This window comes from Nesoenas mayeri (assembly GCF_963082525.1).
Source record: "Nesoenas mayeri genome assembly, chromosome: 1".
NCBI classification, from domain to species: Eukaryota; Metazoa; Chordata; class Aves; order Columbiformes; family Columbidae; genus Nesoenas; species Nesoenas mayeri.
The window spans coordinates 141,204,307-141,227,526 of NC_137541.1; the positions used below are offsets into that span (position 1 = coordinate 141,204,307).

A 23,220-nucleotide genomic window follows, 5' to 3' on the forward strand; every position below is an offset into this window, starting at 1 on the left:
CACGCCCCTCCCGGCCGCTCCGGCCACGTGACCGCAGCGCCTCGGGGAACCAGGCTCCGCCCCAGCTCCCGCGCGCCCCCGCCCCTTCCCATTGGCCGCAGAGCGCGCATGAGCAAGAGGAGTCACCCGCTTCCCGTCATGTCCCTCTCCTCCCTCCGCCTCTTCGCGCCTTGCGCACGCGCACGGCAGGGAGCGGGCCGGCTGCGGCGCCGGCGGGCGTCGAGCCGCCGCTGTCCCGCCTCCTCCCCGCGCAGGCGCACCGCCGCTGTGTCGGGCGTGACGCATGGTTGAGCGCCGGTTAAACGTCACGTGTGCGCGACATGGAGCGCAGGTCGGGGCGGGAACTGCTCCGGGAAGGGCGGCGCTTCACGTGACTGGCGGGGGGGCGGTGCTGGCGGGGCCGCCGCGGAGGTCGCTGGCCGAGGGGCGGGGGAGGAGGTGGCTGTCCTCCTCGCGGGGCCCGCCGGCAGCGCCATGCAGAACGTCATCAACACGGTGAAGGGGAAGGCCCTGGAGGTGGCCGAGTACCTCACCCCCGTGCTCAAGGTGCCGGTCGGCGCAGGAACCTGTTGGGGGGGTGGGGTGAGGGGAGGCGCGCGCTCCCTGAGGTGTTGGTGTCGTTTTGGGGGAGGGGGATACACGCCCGCCCTCTTACCGTGAGGTGGCCGTGGAGCTGGGAGCTGCCGGGGTCGCAGGTAGCAGCCGCGGCCTTCCCTCTGGGGTGTCAGCCTCAGGGCAGCCGCTGCCCGCCCGCTGATGGCTCCTTATGGCGGCTCCCGCTTCGCGGCCTTTCCCTACTGCACTGGCGGGTCGTGGGGGGCGTCCGCGGCCGGGCGGTTGCTCTGTCTTCCCGGTAGCCGCGACCTCTCTTGATCTCCGGTCCCGAGGAGTTCTGTGTCGTTGCGGTGGCTTTACGCAACCGGCGGAGAGTCTCCGAGGGCGCGGTGCTCCCTCACGCCTCCCCCGAGCAGGTGTGCTGTCAGGGGGGCGCTCTGCTGGGGCAGCCTTGAGCGGCAAAGCCTTCGGCGTTCATCCTACACCGGGGACGCTGAGTTGGAGCTCACATCCCATTACGGGTGGGAGTATTCACGTGGGAGGTACAGGCCTTCAAAGGCTCGGTGTTGCCGGCCCTACCGCTCGAGGAATTTTCTGTTAAAGTGGCTAAACTTTGATTAGTTGCGTCACTAGGGATGGAAATCCAAAGATGCTCATATCCTGATAGGCTTAAGTATGGTTTCAGGGAGCGTGTTGTGGTTATTATTTTGGGTAAGAGTGAAACTTCTTCAGCTGGCATAGAAGAAAACTAGTCGCATCTCCATTACGTGTGTAGGTATAAAATCAGGTAGCATAGCTTATTTCTGTGTTGGCATTACTACATTGGTACAAGCCTCTGTGTGGTAAAGTGACTGCAAATAGTAGCAATGGACTGTTTGGTTGTTAAGGGCGCATTGTAACAGTCTGCTTGTAAAGACAGGCAGCACATCTAAGTATTTTTCTGCAGTTTTTAAGTTACATCACATTTTCTGCCTGCTATTTACAAATACTTTTGGATGTAAAACCCAACTTTGTGTGTGAATGCTTAACTTGCCAGCAGTTCTTTCACTATTGATTTTCACACTTTTCCATGTTTTTGAAAAAATACTTTCATTGTAATTGTTTATGATGACAACCTCTCTGGCTTTATGGTGTGACCTTCTATATACCTTGTACTCTGCAGCTTAGATCTTAAGGCAGAAGACTAATACTCAGTTATTTATTGCATTTGTTCCTCTGTGGCATATAGTGTGCCTTGATAGTGAACCTAGAATTGCCTACCGGTGTGACATATATGGGCCGTAGAGAAGTTGCTCTGTGAAAACGTGAAGTGACTTGTTTACTGTGGTACATTTACTGTTGCACAGCTGGAATGACAAGGGAGGAATTCTTGTGCATAGATGTACTATTAAGAGGAGGCAGGAGTAGAACCTCCAACATATTGGGAGTAATAATACATATTACAGGTATATATGCCTATATACTCTAACTTGGAAACTTCGGAAAGAAACTAGACCTGTCTTTCTCACTAGCTTACATACCGCAGAATGTACAGAGATGAAAAAGTGAACTGTTTATCCTTAGGGAACAGAGGTTGGATATTTTCAATATTTTACTTATGTAATTCCAGAAACACGAGTTTGCTCTTGTTGCCTACTGCTTATAGTTCATTTTGAGGTTAAATAATAAGTTGTTTCCACTGTAGTGTTGCATAACATGTTATTGAGAATTCTCAGTTTTACAGCAATCCAAATTTCTAAATAAGGTTGAGTTTGATTTCTTTTTACAAACACCATAACATCACTATACGTTAGTTCAGTCTCTGTTTTGCTTATCTTAATCTTGTTCTTGAATGTCTCTTCTTTAGAACTGAGGGAGAAAGGAAGTAATCAGTGTTTATATGAAACAGGTGTGCTCATTTTACGCAGCACAGGTGATAGCATGCACCAAGTATAAATAAGTTAAGCAGTGGCTGCTTTTCTTTAATGATTTCTTAATGATTCAGTGGTGCAAAGTTGTGGCTAAAAGTGAGGTACTTTTCAGTTGCTGCTTTTAGGGCCAGTATTCAGTAATTGGTGACGCAAAAACTTGAAAAGTGAGCTATGCCATGGTTGAAATTTTATTCTTCAAAAGTGGTTCTTAGCACTGATGCCAGGGTTTCCTTGGTGCTTGAGACTTTTCTGAAGAAAACAAAACAGAAATAGAAGTCTGAAACAAAATACATTTACTCTAAATTTGAAATGCTAAAAATGCCTTAGATTTCATAAATGTCATCTTTAATGCAATAGTACTTTGCTTTTCCATGCAGAACTAAATCATGTTACTGCTTGCCATATTCTTTCCTCCATAAAAAAAGTGACAATGTGCAAAAATCAAAACTGTTTCCGTGGGGTACATAATGAAGGTACATAAATGGGTATGAAAAATCAGTAACTAATTCTTTTTTCATAACTGTTCCTACCACAGAGAAAAGTTGGTGTGGTCATTTATTTCATGACATTTCTTAGTTGCAAAGCCTCATATTTATGCATTGCAGTGCTGTTCAGTGCCTAGAAAAGTCTCAAAGTACTGACTGTTAGAATCACTGATTCCAACTGGTTTTCTATCTCTTACTGGCAAATGTATTCCTGAGTGCTGGGGATCTCTTCTTCATTATTGATATAATTGGCTGTAGCAAAAAAAAATTACTTTGTATATGTGATTTTTTTTTTTTCCCATAATCTCCCACATTCTGCAACAAGTAATTTTGTTGGGCCTTACATCATAGGATGTTAAAGTGAGCTGCCTATCAGCCCTTGCAGAGGTTGCCTCTAGATTCACAGTTCTCTGTGGACAGAGCTAGTTCCATGACAGAAGTAGAGCAGATATTTGTCTTTACCAGTAAAGTGAGGTACTGTGATTTGTCAACAGAGCTCAAAATTTCTAAACTTTATTTATTGCAGGAGTCCAAGTTTAAAGAAACTGGAGTAATTACACCTGAAGAAGTAAGTATTTAGAAACTTTATAATTACTTCCAAAATATACTTAAATTTTATTCAAAATGACCATGTTAATCTCAAACAACTCATGTCTTTGCCAACTAATTATTGCTTCTTGAAACAGTTTCCTCAAAGTAGAAGTTTTAAATGGCATTTGTACTCTCCAGATGAAGTAGATCAACAGAATTCCTGTTGAGGTGGCACTTGATATCTGAATGTGAGATGCTTTTTCCTGTATTATGTTGTGAAAAACTTGTAAGAAAGCTTGTACTGACTCAACAGCTCAATTTGTAGTGGTTGTATAGGACTAAAACAGGAATATATCAATTTCAGAGGTGTTTCCCACAAGCAACTCAAAGGGGAACGTGTATCTTAGGAACAGTCACTGCTTACCTCACTTTTGGTTCCTTCCTGGGCTCTGGCTAAATCATTACAAATGCTTGTCCACACAGAGTATCCAATGATTATTTTTTTTTTCCCTTCCTCTCTGTAGGTTGCTTCAGGCTGGTTATGTTTTGGATTGCTGCCAAGCAGCTGTAGTGTTTTAGGGAGTCTGCTCTTTAAGAGAAACAATCAGGATTTTTTTTCTAGAATATTAAAAACAATGATTGTGCAATGCTATTTTGACTCCCCTGTTTTGCTTTTTTTTCATATTAAAATACTACTATTCTGAAAATACATTGTCTTTACATAAGTATAAGAAAATTATGTTAGCTGTTAGGTAGAATGAAAGAAAAATGAGACAGAATGCACATATGTGAAGATGAGAGAGGGGGGAAAAAAAAAAGAGGAAGGAAAAAATGGTGACTGATGCAGATAGATAATGTGGACAGAAGTATTTTTCCTAACATTGGTACCTAGCATTTTTCTACTACATTGCATGGCAAGTATTCACTTGTGCTTTCTGTGATCTGGAAGAGTACTGCTTAGAAAAACAGGCTTAGCAACAGGGTGTTCTGTTGTTCTGATAACCATACATATGTGTTTATATAAATGTTTATATATTGCATATTAATATATTTATAATCTATATTATACATAAAACAAATAGACAAATTTTCCACTAAGGCATAATGCCTTCTTGATGTATGGGGGGGAAACTTTGCGGTAGTACTGAAAGAAAAGGTACTTTCTATAGAAGGTAGTAAGAACCACACTATGCTGCCCTAAACACTTTGCAGTATTTAAACACCAGTTAGAATGCAAATAGTGTGTATCCTCGGTATAAAGTTAGGTGCTGATAAGATTAATAGATTGGATCATTCAAAGCAGTAGTCGAAAGGGAAACACTTATACAGCAAGATTAATTTTTTGTTAAATTTAGATGAGCCTGTAGCGTGGATCTGCTAATTGTCCCTTTTTCCTTCTCTGATGATTTTGGTCTTTATATAGTAATCATTGCTAAAGAATAATTGGAAGTCATCTGTAAAGATCTAGGATGTTATCTTTGAATGAGTTTGGATTTCTTGGGTAGTGAATCTCAGTTCAACTGTGTTTGAGTCTAAGATGCTGACTTTTATAGACTTGGTAGGATCCCTGTGGCTTGCCTCTGAAGATGAATCAATTAGCGATAAGGCTAAGGATGACTCATTAATCAAACTCAACAGCTACTCTATCTTTTCATATATCTGTACTTGATTTAATTGCAACAAATTTTTGCCTGTCATGGGTTCTTACTAGTTAATACCTCAGAAAGATAACATCTGGTTTAATTTTATATGTAAGTACAGGCAAATCTTAAAAATCTTCCTTTCTGGGAATAGAAATAAGATGGTGTCCTAAAACTGATCTCTGGAATATTGATTCAGGGATGAGATAGCATTAGTGCTTAAGAAATAGAAACTGAAACCAGCTAGATTAATAATACTGCCTAAACTGAAGAAAATGCAACTGAAATTTTAACACTTTAAATTTTTTTCATATTCAATAATGTATTTTAATGTTGGTGCTACAAAGGGTGTTCCAGTTCCTTAAACAAAGAATTTTAAATCATTTTGGAGTTTCATGTATTATTTTTACATAAAGGCTAATGAGTTTTAAAATTTCTATGTGTGTTGAGAGGGATGCTGTTTTTCTTTAAAGTGAAGATTTCACTTTGGCTGGGGACTTTCGTTGGGAAAATGGGTGAAAGAAAGCACTTTTGCAGAGATTAAATCTGTTAATCCACGTGCAGTGCATGTTGTGGTGTTTTCCGCTAGGCTGATACAGCTTGTTGTGGAGGACACAGTGAGAAGATGGGTGACATGCTGCAAGCATGTTTTGTCATGCTCCAACAACTTCTTGTAAACTTTGTAAACAACTGTATGTTGTTACAAAATGGCATTTTAAGACAAGAATGCAATTGAAGCAGTAGATGGGCACCTAATTTTCAAAAGTAACTGGTGCAAAGACCACACAGATCACTGTTATTAAATGCAGGCTTACCTTCCTCAATTTATGTGTACAAAAAGTAAGCCCAGTGAGTTAGACTTTTCTGGGTGAATTTTGAGTTTGTACACAAGTCTAGCATGACTATGCTTTGACATAATGATGTGATTTTTATAGAAGCCTCTATCTCTGATACTAAGAACAAGTGAAGATTTTAAAAAGCTATTTCTTCAGAACAAAGTTATACATAAGTTTTTTTAATGCAGTAAGTACTTGATTATCCATACCTAGTTAACATCAGAGATAGAACTATCATAGTGATGGTCATTACTTAAAATGTACGCTGTTCCTCTGCAGTTCTGTCGCTGGTTCAATTAATTTGACAGTCTCACTTTTCTTCTTGCTGCAAAATTGTTCTGAAAACCAAAAGAGGTTTGACGGGGTGTTTGTTTGTGGGATTGTTTTGGTTAGTGGTTTTTGTTTGTGTTGTTGTTTGTTTGGGTTTTTTACATTAAGTTCTTAATTATTTTTGTAAATCTTTGAAGAGTGGCAAATAGAAACAGTTTCTTTATCACAAAGTAAACAATGTTACTGGGTCTAGGAAACTTATTTGCTTGTTACAAGACTGGTAAGTAATACCAGAGCTTTTTCAAACTATCTGAATTTGCTATTGTGCTCAGTATGCATTTCCTTCAGGTGAAGTCAACTTAGTCTTTTAGTTTTCACAGTTAGCTGAGAAATGAAGTTAAAAGAAAAAGTAAACTGATAGAAACAGTTACTAGTTAAATAGTTAATCTATCAGAGGAATGTGCAACTGAAATATTAATATTGAGAAACATTGTAGATTATTTTCTTATGTTTTGTTTAAAAGAACTTAATTGTTTTTTTTCCTGCCTTAACAGTTTATTGCAGCTGGAGATCACTTAGTTCACCACTGTCCTACTTGGCAATGGTATGTAAAATGAAAGAACTATAGAAAGCTAGCACTCCTTTCTTTGCTTTGATGTGTTTCCATTGGACGCAACTGTAGAGTTGTCTCATTTCAGAATAGTACATGGACTCTTGCAATAGAACTTGTGCTGTTTTTATGATGAATCTGTCTTTATATTGAGCAGAACTTATTTATTGCTCTGTGTAGCAGCTGAGATGAAGGTTTGTTTTGGGATTGTGTTTTGTTTTCCTGAGATTGTAGAGGAAATAAGCTGGTGCATACTGTGAATGCTTTCAGTGCTTAGCTGCAGTAGCAGTACATCTCCCTGAGCTTGTCTTAGTATTGGTGATTGAAAAAGCAAAGGCTGTGTTCAACTGGAATTGCTAAGAACTACTTGTAATTGGTGTATTTTAGAGAAGTTTTTGTTAATTACATTTGTTCGAATTTTGGCCCACATCAGATCACTTTGTGCAGTGCTTGCCCTTGGAAATCCCTTATCTTCCATGTACAATAAGGTGCTTCCTTATGTATTACTGGTGGCTTGCATTATAACACTAACCAGTCAGTTCCTAGATGGACAGTTTCTGTGAAGTTGGTATCATAAAGGTTCTTTGGCTCTCTACTGGGCTGTGAAAAGCTGAAGGAGGAATTATACTGCTTCAGTCATTGTTGCCTTTTCACTGTCTCCTTCAGAGAAAACATGATATTGAGTCTATCCTATGTGCCAGCAGTTTAGACAGACTATTTAGAATGTTAGGCTCTTATTCCAAACTAAAGACCTCTGAAAGTGAAAGCACATGCTTGAGTAATGTGAGCTTGGTAAAGATTACTTGAGCTCTGGTGACTGTGGGCAGGTTTTGTATTTGTAGAAGGCTATTTCTTGTTGTGTGTGGTTTTTTTGTGTTGTTTTTTTCTGAAGTTGCTTTCTACAAACATTTGGGATGGTTGTTGCCAATCCTAGGAGTTTCACATAGAGTAAATTGTTCTGTCAACCCATCTTTGCTTGGCCTTCTCAAAGTGAAAGTCATTTTTGAAGCAGAAAATAGCTCCATAGTTTAAGGGTGGCTAAACTTTTTAACCTCATACCTATGTAAAAGTCTTCTTATAGTCAAATAAAGGCATAGCAAACAGATTCTGAGAATAGATGAAGAGGAGTGTATATATGTTTCTGATGTAAATTGGAAATAGAAGGGTTATTTTGTTTGCATATCATAAAATTCTCAACCATTTATGGTACACTTCATTTTACAGGGCTTCAGGAGAAGAACTAAAAGTCAAGGCTTATCTGCCAACAGAGAAACAGTTTTTGGTAACTAAAAATGGTAAGGCTAAAGTTTAACTCTTAAGTTTTTGAAGGATTGATAGCATGATTGACTGTGCTATCAACTCTACTGATTGTCTGTATTGTCAGGGGAAGCAAGTATCCGGTGCTTTGGCTTCACAATATTAAATTTGTTCTCTGTATATCTGAAATCTTTTCCTGAGACCAGTTGTTAGTAGGGCTTTATACTAGTAACACAGCTTGCCATTTTTGAAGGAGAAATGAAGCTTAGACATTATATACCTCCTTTTCTGACTGTCTTTTATCCTGTCCTTTAGCTCATATTCAATGTCCAAATGGAAAGGATGTTGGTTTTCCTCTTTCTTTTGGAAAACTTGGGCTATTGAAGTGTTCTTGAAATGTCTTTCATGGTGGCACTGATACTTCTGGTTCTCATATGTAACTAATGTCATTATTCCTTTAAATAACTACAGAATTTTAAATCAAATTTTGATCAGGTTCACAGTTGTGTATATGTGTATATTTGTGGTGGCTACCTTAATGGATAAGAAAGCACAGCCATGGGGAAATAATTTTCTCAAAAGATATACCTTCGGTACTAAAAACAGCCTGAGGAGATTTTTAGTGGCACTGGGTTGTATTTTATGCTTGGATTTAACTTGCTGTTTTTTGAAGACTTGCCATGTACTATCATGGAGAAAGGCTTGTGGTAGTGTTGGACAGACTTTCCTAAGATGGTCTTGATGGTCAAGTGATCTACTTTGTTTCTCTTTTCCCCTCACTTCCAGGGTTCCCCATTGCTCTGACTCTTCTAGATCACATTTCAAAATACATTTCTTGCAGATGGTGACACACTGCCCTACCGCCTAAGTAAAATTTTGGGCTATGGGTGAGGCTGGGAGCCATCCTACAGGCCTCATTTTGGAAGTCTTCTGAGGACTTCTCTTCACACCCCTCTTCTCCATTTCTGAAAGGTCTAAGAGCAATTTAAAAATACTGCACTGATGCAGCAGTTTTCTCCACATTGGCAGAAAAGGAGCATTTTTTACATAGTCCTTGTTTATGATATTGGAAAATATCTGTTCTGCATTGATCAGATCTGCATTCTTTCTTTGACTATTTTCTGAAAATCTTGTGTAAATCTGTACTTGAATGGCTCTATCATGCATATGACTGATGTTATTCTGAATAACAAATTAATTCTAACTTCTTCTAAGCTTCTAGATGTTAATTTATAATTAAACATACTTAAAAGTTTACATCAGGTATGTGATATATTAGGAGAATTTTAAAGGCAAGTCAGTTCAGTAAACTGATGCTAATCCAGGCAAAGTTGTACTTAGACTAAAAGTTGCTTAGCAATGTGAAGAAAAAGAATAAGTTGTCTCTAGTTGTTAGCAAATAGGTAGGCAGTCTCAGGAGACATGAGAAGTTAATTCTTTTCTAATTCTGAAGAGTTTGGATGAATGTGCTCTAAAGGGTAACAGAAGAATGAATTTTTAAGGCCACTGCAAATCTTGTACCATACATAAAATATCTGGTACAGCAGATCAACATATGTTTTTAAGTTCATGCTTTTGCATTTGAGACATAGCTTTGGGATTCCTTAAATCAGGGTATATGAGAGACTACCACATTTCAGAAGGCCTTGTAGGATAACTCTTTGCTCCAATCTAGTTTTGGATGGGAATGGCTACATTAATTCTGCTTTGCAATTTTTTACAGTGCCGTGCTACAAAAGGTGTAAGCAGATGGAGTACTCAGATGAGCAGGAAGCAATTATAGAAGAAGATGATGGTGATGGGGGATGGGTAGACACTTTTCACAATGCAGGTATTTCAAGTCTTCCTTCAGCCTTTGTTTGGTCAACTGAAAGATTTTCAGTTTCCACTCTTAGCAAGTTAAAATCTTTCTTATGCGTAGATGGCTGTATACTAGTATCTAATCTGGAAGAAACAGGTTATGTTACCAGCTACCCACTTGATTGGTGTATGACTGCTCAGATGTTTAGCTGAATGCCTGTATATTCCTGAAAAGGGCCACTTTTCAGAGGTGCTAATAATAAATTATTTCAGTATTCTCTTAAAGTTCTAGGAAGTTATTGAAAAAAAAATGAGCTGTGTATTCACTCATTCCTTAATAAGATCTTGTGAAGAGTATGCTGATTTAAATTGTGTTGTTTGAAGAATATGCAAATATTTCTTTTTTAGTAAGATTGCATGTGAAGCACATTGAGATCTTTATCTTAATGATGACCTCAACTGACTTAGTTATTTTGGTGTTTCCATTATGTTCATTAGAAAATATTTATTACTTTAGTATCGGAGGTCACTGGGAGAGAGGGAAGCCACTAAAAAGAAACTAAATGTTAAATACAGGGGAGTGTAGGAGATGATCCCTTTTTACAGTAAGTCCTTAGAGAAGTCTAAAAATTACTGCTGACATGAATCTATCTTATTAGTCTTCCTAGTACAGCCTCTTATAAATCCTTTCGTTCTTTTCTAAGGATTGGCAATTTTATTAGCTTTATTTGTTTTATTCTGTTTCTTTGTGTTCTATTAAGAGCCAGTGAAGTTCTGTCTTTCCAAGAGTTGATACTGTTGTGATTTTGGGGTGGTTTTTACTGCCATTTCCTCTCAGTTAAAAGCATTGAGTCTTCTGCTGTCTTTTTGCTCTGTCATGAACACCTTACTTTCAAGGTGCTCAGAAATATTCATAAATGCATGCCTTGCTCGTGAAGCTGAGTTCCATTATTGTGACATGAGTGCCTATCCTGATATCATTTTATGCAAAAGCTCCTTAAAAAAAACCAACTACTAATTACTTTGCAGTGTTCCATCAACAAAATTTATATGATGTGCAAGAGCTATGCTGTTGTGCTCCATGTTACTAGTATGGCTTGTTTATGGATGTCCAGCACCAAGCATGCTACCAGTACCAAATAAACAGCCCTTCAGATATCAAAATTGTTGTGCGATATAACTTTGGAAAGATCATATACTGCTTTCTGAGGTCTCTGCAACCTCTTTCTGTAGTATTCTGCAACAAAGAAACAAGCTTCCTTAATGCAAATTTCTTGTTCAATTAACAGGTATAGTGGGCGCAACAGAAGCAGTTAAGGAGATCACACTAGACAGTAAGGTACTTGTTTCTAAATTGTCCTCTTTATTACAGGACCTGAAGGTAAGATAAGTCTTACCTGCAGCAATCCAGTACTTCCTGTGAAAAATTAAAATATAATTTGTCACTGGTTGTGTTGCAGATATACACTGACCTTCAGTGCCCATGATATTAGTTGAAGCATGTGCATCTCCTTATTACTATGTGTTTACTGAGACAGTGTTATTTTGGGGATGTCTTTAACCCAGTGTGCCTTTGTGCCAGGCCTCTACAAACTGAAAGTTAAATTCTGTTTACAGTGATGCTGCAGCCTTGTGTCTCAAGAAACTAATGTTTAGAAATACAGTGTAAAGAAATTTTTATATGGGAAAATAGTGTAGGGGTGTGAAGTATTTTTTTCGTAATCTGTAACTGCTGCAAGCAGAGTTTTAATGCATTTGGTCCTGTTTGACAGACTTGCACCCTCAAGTTTTAGAAGTACTAAAACTGTTTAAATGTAGATGTTTTATAAAGTCATTAGTTTCTGCACATGTTTCCAAAAAGTCACTCTGCAGCAGGAGCCAGATCTGAAATTTAGGTTCTCAGGAAACTGAGAACAGTTGGAAGTACTTGAAAAGGAAATATGTTAGGTAACATGTTTAAGAAACAGAGACACAAAATGGTTTTAAAGATGGACAGACTTTTAGCAGGGCCTGTTGCGGTAGGACAAGAGGTAATTGTTTTAAAGTAAAGGAAGGGGACGTTCAGGCTGGACACGAGGAGGAAATTTTTTACAATGAGGGTGGTGAAACACTGGCACAGGTTGCCCAGAGAGCTGGGAGATGCCACACCCCTGGAGACATTCCAGGCCAGGCTGGACGGGGCTCTGAGCAACCTGATCTAGTTGAAGATGTCCCTGTTCATCACAGCAGGTTGGACTAGATGAACTTTGAAGGTCCCTTCCAACCTTAACTATTCTATGTTTGGTTGTTAAAGTGGAGTTCTGTGCGCTATGAGACTTTGTTGAACCCTGCAGGGGCAAAACTTTGGATTTTTGAAAATTAGAGGCAAATAGAATGGACTGATGCATGCTACTGCACAATTGTAAACAGCTCGAAGTGCTGTTGATAGGATGAACTGTGAAGCACCTGTATTTCAGTTGCTGGACATAGTAAAAAATAACTACTTTTTCACAAGTCAGTAACATAAGGGTGGAAGAAACAGTAAGGAACATTTATAGGTGATCACTGTTTCTATGAAACACAATACTTGTGGAATGGTATTGTGATTTATAACTGATGTTGTGTGCTATGAATTTGATTTCACTTCTAATATATTGTATGTAGAAAAACTTGCTTGTTGTACACTACATTTATAGGTGATCACTGTTTCTATGAAACACAATACTTGTGGAATGGTATTGTGATTTATAACTACTGTTCTGTGCTATGAATTTGATTTCACTTCTAATATATTGTATGTAGAAAAACTTGCTTGTTGTACACTACATCATTTCTTGGACCACACATCCAATTCAGAATGACAGCTCTTCCGCTAATGTTCTGTTTGACAAAGCACTACACAACTTGATTTCTTACTGTTTTGTGGTTTACAATGAGGAAACCAGCCACCTGATGCTTACAATTATAGCATCTTCTAATTCTAATCATTATTTGGAGTATTCTCCATAAAGTCTTTATAAAACCTGCAGAAATTGAGACCTTTCCCTTCTGAATTTTTTCTGGAGTTGTCTGTTGGATTCAAATGCCATGCATAGGCCCACAATGGCCAAAAGAAGAAAACATTGGCTGAGGGCTTGTGCTGTATGCATTTCCGTTGGACTGTGCTTCCTCAGACATATGTCAAAATGTGCTGCATTTTTGGGGGTCTCTCATGTGTTTTAAAACCAATTATGGAACCGTTGCACAGTTGACTGTGGGTTTGGTAATAGGAAATCTTAACCTACATGTTTCATCATAGCTGTTTTGTCATTGCCTTTCATTTGAGATAGGTGGGATTTTTAAAATAAATTCTGACTGTTTAACACTGTGTTTATTCTTCTTTGCTTAGAAATTAAATCACTCTAGATTACAAAGTCAAAGAAGAACTTTTTAGTGGATTTATAACATCATACTGTCGTTCTGAAACTAAGTTGGGTTAACAAGCAGATAGTTCAGCATAGTCCGTAATGCTGCAGAAATTATTTTTCTTGTTTTCTGTATGTATTTACTAGACTTAAGTTTGCTGGGGTTGTTAGGTTGTATAGATACAGCAGTCTTTAAAACAGTGTTTTCAATTTAACTTCTAAAGGATAATATAAAAATACCAGAATGTTCAGCATCTTGTGAAGATGATGATGATGAAGATGAAGGAGAAGCTGCAGACATGGAAGGTATTTCCTTAAATTGGGTGGGATGTGCTTTATTTCAGGCCTTTAAAGCAGTATGCTGTAAGAAAACACTGCTCTTCTTTTTAATGGAATGCATGCTGAAAAATTCATCCCTATCTTTTGTATGGTCTTAGTGTTGCATGTTTACTCTAACTTGTGTGCTGAAACCTGTGTGAATGTTAATGGCTAGGAAATTAATTTGAGTAGCAGAACAGATCCAAGCAAGCAAAAATTAGGGATTTAGCACAGCTTCCTTCCTGCTTCATATCTATATTTAAACTCAGTCTGTCAATTTGAAATGGCTTCAGGATTGCTTATCATGTACTTATGGTAGTCTTGGTCAAACTTGTATTAAAAAAGGTATAGCCTGGTTTGGGGATTTGGAAGTCTACCTGAATGAAATATCTTTAGACACATATAGATTTGTTTTAATGGAGTTCTTTGTGAATGAGAATATGATGACGAGCTGCGAGCTGAACACAGACTTTTATGGGTCTTCTTTTCAGAGTATGAAGAAAGTGGGCTATTGGAGACAGATGATGTGAGTGAACCGTTCTCTGTCTTGTCTGTTACAATGCTTATTACCAACATGAACACAAGCAAAGTAAAAATAATAATATCAAAGGAATGGCACAATGAGCTTGTTAGACACAGTGGGATTACTGAGCCTGGTTTCCTATGGATTTGTCTCCTGCCAATCTACTGCAGTAATTGTAACTTTTAGGTCCTCAAAGATTTTGATGACAATAATTTTGCTTTGTTTGCGGGTCCTTTTTTGTCTGTTTACAGACAGTGCTGTATTCACAAGGGGTAAAAAGTGCAGTGGTTGTTTTTGAGGCTTACATGTAGAAGATGAGCAGCTTTATAGGTACAATAGATTGGTGCACCGGGCTGTTCATGAGAGAAAACAGAGAGCATCATTATTTGTGGTACTCTGCTATGGTCTTCATGAACCTGCATAAACCAGGACCTCTGCTTTCTGAATTTCACTGGAATTGTCTGTTGCATTCAAAAGTTATTGGTGAAAGAAGGGAAGGGAATGTGACAATGTAGTTGTATGCTTCCTTAGGAAGCTGGAACTTTTTAAAATAATAAGACAAACAAACAACACAAAAAGCACTCCAAAAATAAAACCAAAAAATCACTTGGTGGGAGAGAAACTAATACTCCTAAATTAAAGATAAAATCCAAAAGCTTATGTTTTTTTAATGCTCACTTAACATTAATTTCAGTTTTACAGCTTTACATAATTATTTAGGGTGGGAAAAGAGGAAAGCCAAGCAAGACAGTACTAATGTTGTCATTTTTACCTCGAACCAGGCAACCCTTGACACAAGACAAATTGTAGAAGCTAACAAAGCTAAAGTTGATGTGGGAGGAGAAGATGCTATTCTACAGACTAGGACTTATGACCTCTACATCACTTATGACAAATACTACCAAACTCCAAGGCTCTGGTTATTTGGATATGATGAGGTACAGCTATGTTGGGTTTTGTCCCACTTCTGTGAAATTAAACTCAGTGTGTCAAATAGCAAGGCTAATTTGTTGCTTATCCATAGTAGAAATTTAAACAAAAATAGTGAGAAAACAATTATACAGTCAGGGATGCAGACAGGATTTATGGTACTTGCAGGAAGTAGGAACAATTTCACAGTGAATTGTACCTGGTAACTGAGCACATTTGGAAGGAAGGAACTCATGCTGTCATTTGAGTTTCTATTAGCTCTTTAGAGTTAGTAATAACCCCAATAAACTCAGTCAAGTAAGCAGGTATGTGTTTTCATGATCTTCAGAGGGAGAGGATTAGATAAATCCCTCTTCCCTTTCTTGACCATGTTTCTTGAGTTAAAGTTGATTAGGGCTTATGGATTAAATACCTCAATGGGAATCTAAATGTTTCTCAAATATATTGACTTTGCCATTCACCTGGTATATTAAAAACAAAAACACCATATGGATTTTAATGCACTCGGTTCTTTCAGTGTACCTTCAGAACTGTTGTATATTAGATACTTAAAATTTGTGGTGCTTCATCTGTTAATGATGATAGAATTGCTGAGAAGGAGCAAAAGGTTCTTTGTTAATAGTGCTTTTGTTGTTTTCCTTTTTCCCCTATAGCAGCGGCAGCCTTTAACAGTAGAGCATATGTATGAAGATATTAGTCAAGATCATGTCAAGAAAACAGTGACCATTGAAAACCATCCTCATCTTCCCCCACCTCCCATGTGCTCAGTTCATCCATGCAGGTAAGTTGTTGTTTCAGGTCTGATTCAGCATGCAGACACAAGGCATTTCGCTGGTCTTGTGAAGGGTTTGGTACAGGTTTTCTGGATGTATTTCCATGGTTGACTGCCATGGTGGTCTGTTAACTTCTGAGGTGGTATGAAAGGAAGATATCAGTGATTCTCTAGAGCCTTTCCAGTGCTCACTGCTGCAAGTGTATTCCGCAGTTAAAGCTGTCTTCTCTCTGCTCAACTTGCTCTTTCTTCACTTCCCTACAGACTCCAGAAGATGGCAGACTGCTAGAACTCTGTAAAACAAAATTCTTCTATACTTGCATTTGCTGCTTTTTTTTCTTTTTGTGAGGGTAAAAGTAAAATGTATACTTTGTAAGCAGAAAAAGCTGTTTGAATACGAAATAACTCCTCCTTATTTTGGAATAACTACCCTCTGTTCCCCAGAAGTCTTTGAAATTTTACACTACTAAATAGAGGTCCTTTAATTACCACACTGAAATATTTGTTGAATGTAAGTGCAGGTTGCATTTTCTGTATTTCCCACCCAAGACATAGGGAGTCTGTAGTTTGACTAGCTGGACAGATTTTTTTTATTTTTTTTTCCCTAGGTCTTCAAAAGGTGCCTTTCATCTTAGATGTAGGCCCCAACATCCTTTTAGGTTTCTTAGTGATACAGAGCAAATATCTTAAACGGTGTAACTCCTCAGCTTCTTGATAGTGTTAAATTCTAAGAGAAAGGAGTTTGAACTTTTATCTCATTCTAAAAAAAGAGACGCTCTCTGTAGTCTTGCATATAGTTAAAAAAACACAGTCCAGATTGCCCCTTTAAGTCTTGTAATTTCTTTTGACTTAAACACTTCAGGGATCCATGTCACTGGCTGAGGTGTCAAATAATCAGCTTGCTGTTGACAAGCTTGTGATTTTGCAGACTCAAAACATTCTTGTTTCTGGTTTAGGAATTATTTGATCATAAGATTGAAGGGCCTCAGGTCCCAAGATTAGATTTAGAAGAGACAACTTTGTGAGGTAGTGGGGAGTTATGATTTCAGTGACCTTCATCATGATTGGCACAAAAGGTGAAGTAATAGGTGTTCAGTTTTTTCTAATAGTAAAACTGGTGGCATTGAATGCTACTCACTGCTGGCATGTTCAAAGGCAGAAAAAGGACCTATTTAAACTAAATATTTATTTAAGCAATATGATGTTAATGAAAGAAACATTTGTCAAAACTTGTTGAAAGTCAAGTTATCAGAATGCTCCAGAATTAGAAAGTACATGGGTTGCACACTGCCAGAAACTAGTAGTACTTTGCGGGAAGCATTACTAGGTGCTTGCTCTGACTTCTCTTCTTGAGCACATGCTGTAAGATAATAAGCAGGACAAGGTAGACCTTTGGTTTGATCCAATAAGACTGTTCATATAAAGGTGCAAGAACATTTTAATAGGTCAATCTGTTAGTGACTTTTACTGGCTTAATGTTAGCTGTCTGCAGGGTTTTGGATGAAAAAAATGGATGCAGCTTTTTGTGCAACTGGTGTTTCTGAAGGAGTGTCAAGTGGGATGACTGTTGGAAGGCTTAACAGACTGACCAGGGACATGACTGATAGAAGGAGAAAGAAAAGCCTGAAGCCAAGCCTTAATTTAGTGATTGTTGGAAGTCCTGCAAATTGATTGAGAAACTGCTCCTGTTGATGGATGCAGGCTGGGAGGGCACTCTCAGACAAAACAAAGATGACCAGATATTTGGGCATGACGACCCTCACTAACTAGGTAGAACTGTGCATTTTATACTGGGCTGTGGCTGTGATGGAATCTGCTCAATTTCGCAAACACCTTTTCAGAGTAAGAACAAGTGTAATGCTAATGTGTGAATTTGGGTTGAGAGTCTTCGTGGATGAGAGCTCTGTGTATGTCTTCACTTCTTCCTCTGAAGCCAGTGAAGCACCAGTGCCTTTGTTATGTAATCCACATCTACACTCGAAGAAATGGTTTGCATCATGACACTACTTCCTTTTAGTCTTTTGGGAGAGGTTATTGATGTGACAGTGAGACAGATTTGTTTGTAGTCTTAAACGTGGAGGGAACTGTCTAGTCCTTCTCAAAAGGCAATCTAGTTGACTGGCAACTGCTTAACATCAGAAAGGTTTGAAAAGGTTATCTTGAGACTGTAAAAAAGGGTGCTAACAGCATATCTAAAATTGAGGTTTTAAGTATGTTCTTTTACTCTCCAAGGTGAGCTATTTCCTTAAATAGGTAAGGCTAACAGCTAACAAGGTCTGAGCTTCTGATGTGAAAAATAATAGCTGAAAATGTTTTGTTCTTAATTTAGCTAGGAAGTACCAGTGTTTAGCTAGCTCTGTTGCTGTTGCTTCCCTGCATGTTACAAAAATTGTGTAATATAGGGTATTTGGTCGGTCCTAAACTAACTTGGTTGTTTCTTGTGACGTGTGTCTCCTTATGCGATGCGTCAGAGAAAGGAAAGAAAAGGCAGTCTGGTGCTGATGTCAGCTGCTTGAGATTGCTTCTATTTTGAGTAGTTAGTTGAAACTGTTCATCTTGCAGCTCTGCTGTAAGTTGTATTTCTTGTCAGCATTTTTATGATGCTGGGAGGAACACAGTCAGCTTCCTCATTAATTACTGCAAACTGGTTTAATCACAATTCTCATCTTTTTATGTGAGTGTTATGAAGGAGCTATCAACTTAGTTAATTACTAAACACATTTACAATTAGATCTGAATTACTTGCAGTAATTCCAAAGGGTTATCTTCACTATTTCAGAATAATGGCAATAGGTTTCTGAACTCTCTTCTTATATGCTGTAAATATCTGCAGGGAAGTGACTAGAGGTAGCTGCAAGGATTGGGAAGTTGTAGATATTAAGATTAACTGACTGTTGTGGATTCTGAATGTTTCTCCTAATTATGATGTTTGTGGGTTTTTCCACACCCATCTCATTGTTTGTGAGCGATTACAGACACTGAATCATATGACGGGAAGGCTTTTATTTTTTACTTTTACTGTCAGATGGTATATATGGTATATATTTCCCTTCTAGGTAATACTCAGACAATGTTAGTTTGTCAGCTGTGCTGAATTCAAGTGTGAAGTTAATAACAAGTACTTTGACTGACAGATTTGATCAATTGCAAAGCAGGAGAGGGGTTTTTCAGCTGGAAAGCCAATGTTCCTGATGAGAGCATAAAGGGTCATCTAATCGATCTAAGAAAACAGCTTATTTCAACTTATTTTTAACCTCTAAATACATGTTCTTAACTCTGTATATCTCTATTTTTGGTAGGAATAGCAGTATTTCTGTCTTGGAATATGAATAGTAACTTACTTATACTACCTGAACCACCTCAAGAACTGATTGATATACCAGAAAGTAATTTAGGTGATTTTAGTGGATATTTTAAATGTCTGATCTATTTGATAGCTCAAGTGATCTACAAACAGGTCCTGGAACAAGCATCAGTGAGCATGTAGTGTGTTCAGTCATCTCGAGTTAAGAGTTATTTCTGGGGTACTTTTATTCAGAAGTAAAAAAAAAAAAAAGAGATCTCTAGATAGCAGGGTATTTTAGATAACATTTCTCCCGAAGTCACCTTATTTCTTTCCTTTGTGGGGTATGTGTACTTCATATTAATTCCTTGACATTTTCTTATAAAAGGAAAATGAAAACAGGAAAAAAAAACTTCTGAGTTTATAAAGCAACTGTAGAGCTTTTCATGAGTAACTGTATGACCAATAAGAATGACTGTTACTGTGGCCATTATGGAATTCCAGATATCTAACTAGTCCTTAGAAAACAGAAGAGAACAAATGTCATTAAGATGTATGAAGCTGAACCAGTATCCTGTAAAAGATCTCTAATAGCTGTAGGTTCTGTGCCAGTACAAAAAATACTTTTCTGTTATGGACAAGGTCAAAGCTTAAGTTTTGACAGTGGCCAGGTTCCTACAGGAAGCAACTGGCCTTGGCACATGACGTGGCGTGTGTTCTGCAGGGGCATCATGAGGATCCAGAATTGGCATCAACTGTGAGAGTTAGCTGATTTGCAAAGACCAACAGCACAACAAATGACAAATGCTGACCTTTTGTAGTTCCCCAGACTTGCGTGTTCCTGTTTACAGCATATGTTGGTAACTTTGCAACAGCTTCCTTCCGTTTGTTTGCAGTCACTGGCAACATGATTAACTTCGGAGATTACTAAATGCCAGTTACTGGTCAGCAATTTAGATCTGCATAGTGGTATCAAAGCATGGTTAGAAAGTTATGAAAACTCTGATTACCACTCTTCCTTGTTCTCAGTAGGCACATAGGTTGTTTCAGGACAGGTATTTTAAACTACTGCTGTTAACTAGCTTGCAGCATTGTGTATGTGGATGTCCATAGCCCTATATGTCCTTGTTGATAAAGATTGCCTACAGAATCATGAATTTAAAAGTTGAAGTATAGATAAAAGATGCATTATACAATGTGAGAGTTTGTGTTAAAAATATATAAATAAACCATAAAATAACCATACAGTAGTTCTCCCCTCTGATTTAATGTGTTCTTCATCTCCTGGTTAATGTGGTATAAGAACTATCCTGAACACAAGACCATTACTTCTGAATTGTAACTGGTTGTGAAAAGATTTGAAGTCTTCATCACTGGAAATTTTCAAAACCAGACCAGACAAGGTCCTGAGCAATCTGTTCTAGTTTACTGCTCATTGAGCAAGGAGTGTTGGGCTAGGTGACGACCAGTCCCTTCCAATCTCAGCTATACTGTGATTCCATGTGATGTTCCCAGAATCAGCGTTGTACACAAATGTTTGTGTGGTTCATAGTAGGTCTGGAATGTCGCTGATGGCTTCACATTGAAAAACAGTGACCGGAGGAAATGTTTGTCCTCCCCTGTAGTGCTTTATAATAACAGCCACAGGAGGAAAGAAGCTGCCATAGAACCCAAGTTACTGCCAGAAAAAGTTTCCATTACCCAAAGTCAGTCCTAGAGCAACAGTTCTAAATTTATGCAGGCTTGGTGTAGCCTGCTGTTCCTAGGAAACTATGAATTGTTTAAGTTTTTGATACATCTTAAGTTGTACAAATCCAAGAGTGCCACAGAGGCAGCTAAAAAAAGTTGCACCAATTTCTAGGCATCTTTTTCAGGGGTGATCTGGGAACTTCTGGTGGCTTGTTGCTGGTACAGATTATTTTGTGGGGACTTACCTGGTGGCTTTTTTGGCATTTGTAATTTTTAATTGCTAAGAAATACATATTGACTCTCATTATGGCACTCAGTCTACACTGTAGCATAGAACATCATTCTTTTTCCCTTGTGAGCATAAGAACCTGTCAAATAATGCTACATTCATTACTTAATATTATATTTCAGTTATTGTTGGGATTTTTTTCCTTAGTAAATGAAGTTTCCTCTTGCTGCTTCTGAAGCTAACAGTCCAAAACTATTTCATTTGTACAAAACCTAATCTTATTGAGATGAAGACAGAGTTACTTTTTCCTTCAAGTATTTTTACAGTTTCTGATCTGTTTTTCAGGCATGCAGAAGTGATGAAGAAAATAATAGAGACTGTTGCAGAAGGTGGAGGAGAACTTGGAGTTCACATGTATCCTTTTTCGTTACTACACAATATTCTTAGAGTTTTCTGGCAGTGTAAGGAGCTGTTACCTCAAGGTTCTTAAACTGGAATGCAGTTTTATGTGAAAGCAGTAAACAACTGTTTGTGGTAGCACTTGCTAAAGTTTTGGGCTGAGTTCCTTTGAGCAAAAAAACTTAAATCAGTTACAAGGCTTGAGGGTGCGGGGAGGTGGCAGGAGCAACAAGGAACGTAGGTAGGATTGAAGAGAAAGGATTGAGCCATTGTTTGTAGGGGTGTGAAGGGAGGTAGCTGTGAATATCAAACTGGAATTCTAGTGCTCCATTTGTGCAGCAAGCATGTGAAACTAAACTGGGCAGTAACTTTTCTGACAAGGTAGTTCAACTCTTTTATTTCTCAATAGTTAGAAACAGCTTATTTTCAAGATTACTTTTTTCACTATTGCTAAACAAATTGAGGGATTTTTAGCAGGCAATTTATTCCCTTATTATTATGTAGTTTGTGGTTGTCAAGAAATGGTCCATGAGACTGACATGCCAAAATAGTAGGTTTTACTTATATGCAGTACCAAATGTAACTTGACTGTTTAATGATTTATTTTAATTTTTCCACTTGTTGTCTGCCTCAGTCCCAGGTGGACAGACACTTGAGTTTACGATTATCCAATATACTTTAGACTGCAGATTCAGGCCCAATGTGCATTTGAAGGTGACATTCACAGGGAGACAAGGAAGGTCTCCTCTCTGAAGGCAGTCTTCTCACTTTAGCAAAGCTAATCTCTCTACTTTCCCTCATCAACAGGAAGGAACTCTTTCAAAGAATGATTCAAAAAGGGAACTTATTTCTTTTTCTGAGCCACTGAAACACTGAGGGAGGAACCTGCTTTCCCTGCAACTACAGAAAGGTAGCTAGGGATTAGGCTTGCTAGGTGCAATTCACCTTGGCATTTGTTAATAACAAATATTAAGTATGTAAGTGGGATTGTAAATGTTTGTGTGGTGTTTGTAAGATTTATTGAAAATAACTCCTGGTTCCCTGTTTTAACTTAATACAGCAAGATCTGTAGGTTTGGGCAAGCATCAGATGTCCTTACCAGAGTTCTGCTGTATGAATTTCCTAGTATCTAACTGTGTCATTACAAGGTGTTCTTTCTCTATTAGCAAGAAATACTGTTGAGCAGACCACTGAATGTGCCTTCTGCTTTGTTTTACAGGATTCCTAGCTATTACGCACTTTCCTTAACAAGAAACTCAGGTACCTTCTTATTTTCTTGAAATTTGTACAGGCTGTCATTCCAACGATAGAATATGACTACACAAGGCACTTTACGATGTAACTAAAATAAGAGATGTCCTCCTCTAATTATCAAGTCTTTTTTTAAATAACCCATCCATGTGACTTATACAACAGCATACACAATTTCTGTAACTAACCTTTTATCAAGTTGATGCTTTAAAATAAAATGTTCCATTGCCAGCCTTTTTAATAAAAATCTTTATGTGTAATATAAATAAATCACTCTCATTCCTATACAGACACTGCACTAAGAGGTGGGAATTTTTTTTCCTCTATAATTCCTTCCATTTTCTTTCAACAGAAGACTTTTTTTGCCTATTGGAAGCTAAAGCCTGCTTTCCTTGTAGAAGCCTAATGCATTTAGCGTCACTGCTGATTTCTGAACCTGTGGGGGTTTTTTTTATTATTATTATTATTTTTCCCCCATTTAAATTCACTTCAGAGTTTTGTGTGTTGGTTTTTTCTCCTAGTTATGAATGTTTGTTTCCTCTAGCTGGA

General features: G+C 38.3%; 1 protein-coding gene across 1 annotated transcript; it reads left to right on the forward strand.

The window, feature by feature from the left end:
- The first annotated feature begins 358 nt into the window (after nt 1–358).
- On the forward strand, nt 359–22,941 carry ATG3 (autophagy related 3). The gene is made up of 12 exons (XM_080361883.1): nt 359–546; nt 3,477–3,518; nt 6,782–6,831; nt 8,062–8,132; nt 9,818–9,925; nt 11,184–11,233; nt 13,502–13,583; nt 14,087–14,121; nt 14,901–15,056; nt 15,702–15,829; nt 21,367–21,435; nt 22,681–22,941. The coding sequence occupies exons 1-12, from the start codon at nt 475–477 to the stop codon at nt 22,760–22,762; spliced, it is 945 nt and encodes a 314-aa protein (XP_080218009.1). The 5' UTR covers nt 359–474; the 3' UTR covers nt 22,763–22,941.
- Nucleotides 22,942–23,220: the final 279 nt, after the last annotated feature.